Source organism: Protobothrops mucrosquamatus, unplaced genomic scaffold (assembly GCF_001527695.2).
Source record: "Protobothrops mucrosquamatus isolate PMUCROS unplaced genomic scaffold, P.Mucros_1.0 scaffold1044, whole genome shotgun sequence".
Taxonomy (NCBI): Eukaryota; Metazoa; Chordata; class Lepidosauria; order Squamata; family Viperidae; genus Protobothrops; species Protobothrops mucrosquamatus.
Window position 1 is genome coordinate 199,049 of NW_015387276.1, and position 9,563 is coordinate 208,611.

General features: G+C 37.9%; 1 protein-coding gene across 1 annotated transcript in view; it reads left to right on the forward strand.

Annotated features, from left to right (window-relative positions):
• SUSD6 (sushi domain containing 6) overlaps positions 1-8,218 on the forward strand; it is a 21,912-nt gene extending 13,694 nt beyond the window's left edge. Inside the window, exons 2-5 of the mRNA XM_015820023.1 lie at positions 147-344; positions 1,860-1,998; positions 7,089-7,516; positions 8,117-8,218. Of these exons, the coding sequence (XP_015675509.1) occupies positions 147-344; positions 1,860-1,998; positions 7,089-7,516; positions 8,117-8,142 (791 nt within the window). The 3' untranslated portion in view covers positions 8,143-8,218. The remainder of the gene's footprint in view (positions 1-146; positions 345-1,859; positions 1,999-7,088; positions 7,517-8,116) is intronic.
• Positions 8,219-9,563: the final 1,345 nt, after the last annotated feature.

Sequence of the window (9,563 nt, forward strand, 5' to 3'; positions counted from 1 at the left end):
AAAACAATATTTTATTAGGTTTTACATTCTTGTTACGTTTCAGTGTTTGTTGAAATGCAGTGGTGCTGCGGTCTTGGGTTACTACATATTTTAATAGGATTTATTGCTTAAAACCTGGGGTCACAGTTTCTGTTTTCCTTTTGCAGTCTGTCCACAGCCATCCAAACCTGAGAATGGAGGTTACAAATGTCATCCAACGCCTTGCAAAGACCCACTGACATCTGACAGTGTCATAGAGTATTTCTGTGACAAAGGTTATGTTTTGAAAGGAGATTACAAATATTTGACTTGCAAGAATGGCAAGTGGAATCCAGAATTGGAGGTTACCTGTAGACTTAGTCAAGGTCAGTATATCTGAGTGAATATGCTCACTTTTGCTTTCTGTGCTGTTTATTTTTGTCCAGTGTTTTCAGATACTGACATAAAATCCTAGCTACATCTTAGGAAAGTATTGGCAAAGATTCCCTCTAAAAATAAATCTTTATTTCAAACTTATTTCAGTTCTCTATCAATTTAGCTACCATATTTTTTACTTAGAAATTTTATATAGCCACCTGTTCGCTCACAGCAACTCTAATCTAGGCGGTTTATAAGCAATAAAAATACAGTAAAACAAACAAACACACACACACCCTGGCAACAACACAAAGTGAAATAAGCCATTTGATGGGCTCCACTGTGCAGTATATTCCCCATGTAATTCAGAAAACTATGAAGCTATGAAGACTTGACTCTTCCCCTAAACCCTGGGTTAGTGTGTGGTGACCCTCTTTTGGGAATTTGGGTGAATGAGAGTTATATTTCTATTGCTGTCTTGGGATCTCGTCTGGAGTAGGTGGTGATATTAAACTGAATAAATTAAACTTGTATCACTTTTTGGTAGGTTATGCTAGGTTTATTATTTTAATATATGCCGTTCATTCCAGAGTTGGATGGCTTCAGATTTCTCAAATTTGACAGATAAATGAAGCAAGTGCACAGCAATTAAATTGTGGAAGTGTTTTTAGAGGAAGGGATTTTCGAACCAAATTGATCGTTGCTTGCCCCATCTTGACTCTCTTGAAAAGAATGTTCTCAATAGCAACTTAACTATTGTGTCTTGCAAGTTTTTCCATCAGTAAGATAAGAATTCCTTTCCCATGATATGAAGCAAAAAAAAGGAAGAAAATATTTGTCATGTTGTTTTAATTGAGGGGGGGGGCACTGCAGCAGCAGTAGGAGAGGAGTAGATGTCTTTTAATAGAAATTTATGGGGAAAAACAAAATCCCTGAAGGCCAGATGAATGCTGAAGCTGAAATGTTCATGTTCTGTGAAAAAACTAAGCTTGGGACTTTTTTCATCTTCAAAAATAAAACTCTTCACATTATAGGAATAATACCAATCTCCTTATTGTCAAGCTTTGACTTGACAATGGAATGTTCCCACAACATTCTGCCTAAAATCATGCAGTCATAGTCAGAATTATCATTCAGCTGCTTATTTTTTCCCCTTAGAATTAAATAAATTTGAAAAATGTAAATCTTGAATATATCCATTATAGTTTTGACTTGTATCCAAATGATTTTAAATTCGGTTAACCTAAAATAGGAAGCTTGGGAGTTATCAGACAGCTAAGACAGCCTGAGAGTTTAGTTGAAAGGAACATGACTTGACAGCTAGGAACAATCTCTCTGAGGATGTCTCTCTCTGAATGTATTTGCAGCAGATTTCACCCCAAACCAGGCTTCTCTTGAGAAGAATACTGCCTATGCAAACAGCTTGCTATCAGGACTGAGTTTATTCAGGAATTCTGTCTTACTTATAGGAAACAGCTGCTTCCTAAAGAGAAACCATTGACTGTTTTTGTTTGATTTTGTAGATAAAGGTTCTCCTCCAAGTGTAGGAGTACCCACTTTATCCATAGTGGCTACTACAGCAAGTTCAGTCGCTCTCATCCTTCTCTTAGTTGTATTGTTTGTCTTGCTACAACCAAAACTGAAGTCATTTCATCATAGCAGGTGAGTTCTTCAGAATTTGTGGGGGTCTCTTCTGTTAGAGAGGTGTGGGGGGTGGAGGTTGTGCTTGATGCTAAATAGACGAGGCTATTATGACTAGTTGGGTATCAAGTGAAGGCTAGCTGCTGGGGTTGATGCTGCTGCTCACTTTAGTAAACTGCTAGGATTAGAGTGGTGTGTATACCAACTCAATGTCCATAGTAGCCTAAACCATGCAAATTAGTGGCCAGGGTTCTCACACTATATGCTACAGTTGACTTAACTGCAGAATAGCCTGAGAGATAGCACATGAGTTATGTCAACTGTACTGCGAACTGCTAAAAAATTAGAATAGATCCTAATGTTGATCATACTTGGGAAGATGACATAATCATCAGCTGTTTTTGATGGGCAGATGTTTATGCATGTAAATTGGATGGGGAACCTGTTCCGATGCTGCTAGGTCTTGGCTTCTTCAGCTACACCAGTCAAAGATGAAGAATACTAGAACTTGTTTGGTAATGTCTACAAAGTTTCAGAATCCCCACTCTTCATATAAATGCTTATAAGTACAGTATGGTGACAAGTGTCTCATTATTTTATTGACCGAAAGCCATGCATTTTTTTTCTGATTGTTCCTTATTATTTTCTTTCAAGTTTTTCCTCCAGTCTCTTTTTTCTACTTCAGGAACTCATTCTTTTAGGCAAAGAATCCATTTATTTCCTTGGGAAAACTATTTCCATTTTGATCTTGAAGATAATAATCATGAATTCTATTGCAAAAGAATAACTGGACTCTATGGTGTAATACATACCTGGACATTTTTTTTTTATTTCCATGATGGATAGATTTTTTCCAAAGTACATTGCTCTCAATAGATTCTAATTATCAAGGTCTCTTCTAATAGAAACTTTACCTAAGGCTTATTGGAGGGATTCAAAATATTCAAACATTGTGTTTTCCAGGCTGCCTATATGATCAGGACAGGCACCATTATCAGAGTCACCTTCGTTACTCAAAAACCAGAAGAACCCCTAGCCTTCCTTCCATTCTTGGAGCTTGAAAAAGAGATCTGTGCATTGTTTGCTCCCTGCCTGCTTCAAAGTTCCAAGGCTGGGAGGAAGCTTGGAATTCCTTGAGCTCACAGACTGTTGTCAGTATGTTTACTCTGGCAAGCACAATGTAGAAACTGCACTTCAGGGGAAGAGGGAGTTTTGTAAACAGGCTTAATTATTTAAAATGAACAGTTATCATCGCTGCTAATAGGTACTTTTGTAGTCCAGACTATTTGTATATTATTCTCTTAGATAAAGGAAAGAATTATCAAACAGTAGACACATACCTTAGTAGTTTTGAAGCTGAAAAAAATGTGATTCAGGATAGAAATATCTCTTAATGAAGAAGATAATGCAACTTCAAGATTGCATGCCCATCATATCCTACAAAAATTATTCAATGAATAAATTGATCAAAACTTTGTGTTGTTTTCTTTGGGTGGGTGGGTTAGACTATAGTAAGAGCACTACTTTGTTTCTTCATGGCTAATTCCCTTGGAAGGTATGCCCCATATGTTCTGCCTTGTATGCTTTCTTAAGATAGTAATCAGAAGAGTAATATTTACCGGTATGTTTAATCCAGGTAGTCTTTTCTCTCTTCCAGTCTCCTACAATCTTACATAAGAAGCTATGAAATTTAGACTGTTCCAAGATTTTGTGATCCAGTGGAATTGTTTATCCATAACTGCTTTAAATTCTCATAAGCTCGTGCTTGCAATATTAGTGATAGTCTCTAGCCAGCCTGCCTTATTCTGGCCTCTCTTATTTTCAAGTAATTTTTCAATCAGGATCTTTTCCAACAACTCTTACTTAGCATGTTATATGGCAAAAATATTTATTTAGTCCTTCAAGTGTGCTGACTGATTCTGCTTCCATAATGTTGAATAATTTATTTTTCTTGCTGTCCAATGTTAGAGGATCCTGCACCTGTAGGAAAAAATGCTAGGGTGATGATAGTGATCCTCTTGCTGTTTAATGTCCTCTTATTTTTCTAGCCCCGCAGTTCAGTGACATTGTTTTTTTCTTCAGCCTTTTTGATCCTCCAGCTTTTATAGTCATATTAGAACTGGTTTGACAGTAAGCAATTTTGTTGGCAGTGTGATGTCTCTATACTTTAAAAGTTTGTCTAGATTTGTCATAGCCTACTAGAAGCTGGTGCTCCTTTAATTATGATTACAGTAACCAATCCTGTGGACCCAGGAAGGTAGTATTTGTTGCTGCTGCTTCACCTGTTTGCATTAGGTGATCTTGTACACTTGACATATTTTGGTATTTGTATCAGACTGGCTTTTTCATTCCGTTTCTAAAATTTTAGCAAGGAATTTGTTAAGCCTTCCTCACTTCTAATCACCAGGTTGTTTTACTTTGGTCTATTTCTTCCAGCAAATTTAATTCCAACTTATGTTTTCCAATCCAGTGCTTTTCATTTTATGTTCTTCATATTAATTAAATAGGGTGATAGTATACTTTCTTAATACACTCCTCTCCCAATTTTAAACCCAATGTGATGTTCTATATTTCATTTTAACTGATGCTTCCTAGATGTCATAAAAATTCTCAAAATATTCGGATAGAGTGATCCAGCCCTTGTATTTAATGGCTATCTGCAATTTGCTGTAGTTCACATAAAAATATTAGTATAATCAATAAAACAAAAATCAGTGGCTTTTAGGGGACTGTCTTGCCTTTTCAATTATACATCGAATGTGTGTAACACATGCAATTGTTTGGTAGTTGGAACATCTTTTGGCACTGTCATTTTTTTGTTGTTTTAAATACAGATTCCTATTTACCATTCTCTGGCCATAGCTATGTTTTCCATATGAACTGTCAGCAGTATTTTAACAATATCTTACAAGATATGAAACAGTTCTACAGGTATTTCATAAATCCCTGCAGCTCTGTTGATAGCAGCATTTTCTAGGGTCCATTTAACTTTATTTTCAGAAAAACGCCTGACTCTACCCATATTAGTTTGTCATAAATCAAATGGCCCTGTCTGAAATAGACTTCTCTAAACTGTATGTACTTTTCAGGTCTTGCCCAGTTTTGTGAAATGTGTTTGGTTGTAGGAAATTCAGATCAGTGTCTGGAGATGTTTAGACTTCTTTTTTTCAGTACAGTTTGGCAAGAAATATAGGCTGCATATAGAAGTAGTGTTGCTAGTCAGCCTAGCTGTTGTTAGGGAGCTGCTTGCTGCATAGAGCTAAGTATTTCTAATCATGAAGTCTCTGTAAGCAGAATTAGATCTGTGACTCACAGTTTACCTGGCAGACAATATCTGTCAAGTTAGCCCATAGTTCTGACTCCAGCAGAGATGGCTAATTTATAGAAATCGAACAGTTTATAAGGATATAAAATAATAGATGCTTCCTTAATTGACTGTGGGCCCAGGATAGCATGAGGAAATTGATTATCAATAAAGCCATTCTTTTTCTCTTTATTTAATACTAACGTAATTTGCCATTGAAATGTAATATCCATATCATATCTAGCCTCTCTTCCTTAACTCATATTTTCATCTGCATCCGGTATCTTAGCCATAGTGCAATTATTATGAACTATGAGATAGAAGTCTTGTAATTCTGCCCCAGCTCATTTATGAATTTACTAGGTGGTGATAAATACATTTTTACAGGGTCTCTTATTTCCTTTTATTTCTATCTTACATTGTTGGGTTAAACATTACTAAGAAAATAAGAAGTGGTTTTAGGATGAAATGTATTACACATTATATTGTTACATTTCCCCTTTTCTCAAAAAAAGAGAAGCAAGGTGTTCATCTGCCCATTATAAACCTGAAATATCCTAAGAGATTTTTGGCTCCCAGATTGGCCTGGCATTGCCATGGCACTGTAGTTAGTTTGGCAAGATGGCAGCCATTTTTCTTCCAAAACCTAGAGCTGGTATGGGACAAATCTCACCATACATAGATAAAATTTTATCTTCCTGGGCTCAAAAATCCACAGGATTGGTTACTGTAACCATAATTAAAGAAGCACCAGCTTCTAGGGAGAGAGGCTGTGACAAATCTAGACAAACCTTTGAAGTATAGAGTCATCACACTGCCAACAAAATTGCCTACTGCAAAAGCCAGTCCTAATGTATGGCTATAATGATCCCTACCTGTTTCTGAAAGCTTTAACCTGGAAAAAAGGTTGTGTCTTCTCATGCTCACCAGCTACTAGAGACATATTGACCATGGAAAGCATTTTAATACCTAATACTGTCTGTGAGGGAAAAATTATAATGAAACAATGGAAAGTTCTGAAGCAACACATTCAACAAATTTAACATAATGTTAAATAGAGGGCACATGGAAGCATATATTAGGTATATACCAGTCTTAACTGGAATGAAGAGACTAGCCCTTCAGTTTTAAACAAGAAGGGTTCATCTCAGCATAATTTTTGTTCAGGAATTTTAATTCCAGTTAACAGCAATTTCATAAGCACTTCCATGTTAAGAGGGACAGTTTGTGTTGCTCATTAAAGAATTGGCTTACCTCATTGAAAATAATCCCAAGATCAATCATATCCTGGTCTAGTTTAGGCTTATTAAAGTGTTCTTCCATTTAATGTCCTATAGATACATTGGGGGTTTTGTATATATGTGCTTCAAGACAATGTTGACTTTGGTGGCTATCTGGATAAGTGCCTGCAGTTTTCTTGGTGAGGTTTCAGGCGTTTGCCTTTCCTTCTTCCTAGGACTAAGAGAGAGTGATCGGCATAAAGTCATCCAGCTTGTGCCTTCATGTGGGACTAGAACTCATGGTCTCCCAGTTTCTAGCCTGGTACCTTAACCACTACAGCAAACTGGCTCTCACATTACAGTTCACTAAATATCTGATGGCTATGCTAGTCTGCAGTGAGAATTCTAAAAATTGCAATCCTAAGACATTTGGAAAAAACCAGAGCGCAGAGATAGTTTATTACTAGTACCTTTACCTCTGAAACAACAGTGAAACAAATAGGATTGCTAATCCTGTACATTTTATTGTTCCATAAAATGCTGCTTATGTCATTGTACCTAAATATTTCTTTGAATTCCAAACACAGGCGTGATCAAGGTGTTTCTGGGGACCAGGTTTCTATTATGGTGGATGGAGTTCAGGTAGCTTTGCCATCTTATGAAGAAGCTGTCTATGGCAGTGCTGGAAACTGCATACCATCCTCAGATACACGAATACAGATCGTCCTTTCAGAAGGAGCTGGACAGAGTGAGGCAAGGGAAATGCAACAGCCGCCACCAGACCAAGTGGGTCCCAGTGGTTTTATTAGGGAGGATGAAACCCCTGGACACTCTGGATTGTGTGAAGCTGGAAGCTCTCACCACTCAGAAACAGTTCTAGTGCATCAGGCGACCACGTCTTCCTGGGTGGCTGGCACATCTAGTAATAAATCTGGGCACAAAGAGACTTCGGACTCAGAAAATAGTGATGTACAAAGCCTCTTATCGCTTGCTTCCTCAGAGGAGTACATGGATGGTAAGTAATGTGAAATAAGTCTTGAATCTGGATTTCGATAACTGGAATAAAAATGTCTGTAACTCCTACAAGCTCAATTTATTCTTTTAATCAACAAATTGCAAAAAGTAGCATAGTCTTCAGAAAAAGGAGGTGACAGAAGGGGGAAGTTCTTCCAGTGGAAATTTGCCTGCTCTACAGCGCCAGATGACATGACATAGTGCATAATTAGTTTACAGTATTTTCTCTAGACCAAGAGTTCAAGTGACACAGGGTGAAGTCAGTCCCTGACTGGTACAGTTCTCACTATTAGAAGGAGCCTTAGTCTGATCCCACGATTAGGAAGAATAAATAAGGTTTGTTCTCTTGTCTGAGTCAGTCCAAAGAAGTTCTTATTATTAGACTCTAAGGCTTTTGTAAAGAAAAGGCCTTGCAAAAACACAGCCAGTGAAAGTTTTAAAGAATGCCAAGCTTTTATAGAAACTTGGCTGGTTAAATAAGAACTTTTGTAAATCAAATGGACTTCTTAGACTCTATCAGGGCTGCGCAGAGTTGTCTTTGAAGCCTGGAGCCTAATAGAAAGGTTATCTAACATTCTTTTCTCTCCCCCCCCCCTTCCAGATATTCCATTGTTGAAAGAAGCATGAGGATTACAACATTCATCAAGTCTACACTCTCTAGTTTTCGGAATGATGAGCGCTTCATGCTGGCTTTTCCTTCCCTGAAGTGCTGCACCCTGAATATTTCCAGAAAATATCCCTTAGTTGAAGATCCAAAGGATGCCACCAGGACACCACCTTCAGTTTATCAGTGGGGTGCACCAGTGCCAGCTGTCTTCTCCATCTCATTCTATAAACATTAAAGGAGGGCTTTAGAGACTCAAGTTCCTCCAGCCTCTCCTCTTTCCCAGATAGATGATTTTGAGTACAATCTCTGGAGAGTTGCCATTTACTTGTGCCTTGCTCCTTGTCACACTGGCTCGCTGCAATTTCTCATAGGCCTTGCTAGCTTCTGGACATTTCAAAAAGCAGGGTCAAACCACAGCTTGCTTTGTTTGGTGCAGATGGTTTTGTGCTATTTATTAACTACATTGTGAAGGCAAGAAGAATGCCTGGAGATGGCCTGAGTGGGAGGGAGTTTATAAAAGTCACACATACTGGTTATAGATCTCAGGTGTTGAAAACTGTATACTCCATAATGTAACTGCACATCAACACATTAACAAGCAGTGCTGGCTGTGTTAAAGGGAATCGCTACTGGCCACTTTAGAAAAAATAGCTTAGGCTGCTACTTGTGCTTTGTTTTCCTCAAGGGTGAAATGATTCTCATATGTTTGCATTCGTTCTTTTCTTTTTTCATTCCACCACACCCACTAGGACATTCTTATCTCTTTGAACATGCTGTGGCATACATTGAGGGCTGCAGAAAGCTTTGGGAAATTCCCTTATATGTAGCCAGATTTAAGAGCACTTGCATGGCTAAGCCCATGTCCTCATCCTATCAGCAATACTGTGGCCGTATTACAGCTGATCCAAAGCCTTCCATCTTTGAGTAAATGATTGGTTTAGTCTCTTTCAGATATCAATTGAATGTCAGTTTGTTGTGTTTGAGTAGCATTATCACCAGTCACATGCATTTCTGTGTCACCTCACCTCAGAGTAATTTTGGCATTGCTACTTTATTTTGTTGCTGTGGTTGATTTCTGTCCTTGTGGAGGTATAGCCAGGGCCTGCATTTTGTTCAGCTAGCAACTGTTAATTTAAAGTATTGATCATGGTTAGCAAATATTTAGCTTTTGAAATTGGTATGTCCAATTGCCTTGAATGAATTAGTGATAGTCTGCCTTAAAAAAGAGCCATGCTGCTGTTTGTCCAGATGCAAGATCCTCCCTTCCTCAACATGCTTTATTTTTTGTGTTGCCTTCTGCATGCTACTTCCACTTGGAAACTTCTTACTATGCAGGGAACATGCTTGTTTACCTCACGTCCTCTCGCACAAGTCTGCTTTTGCTCTTGTTTTTCTAGCTGTCTGTGAACAATGTTTCTTGACATTATGGAAGTATTGATTC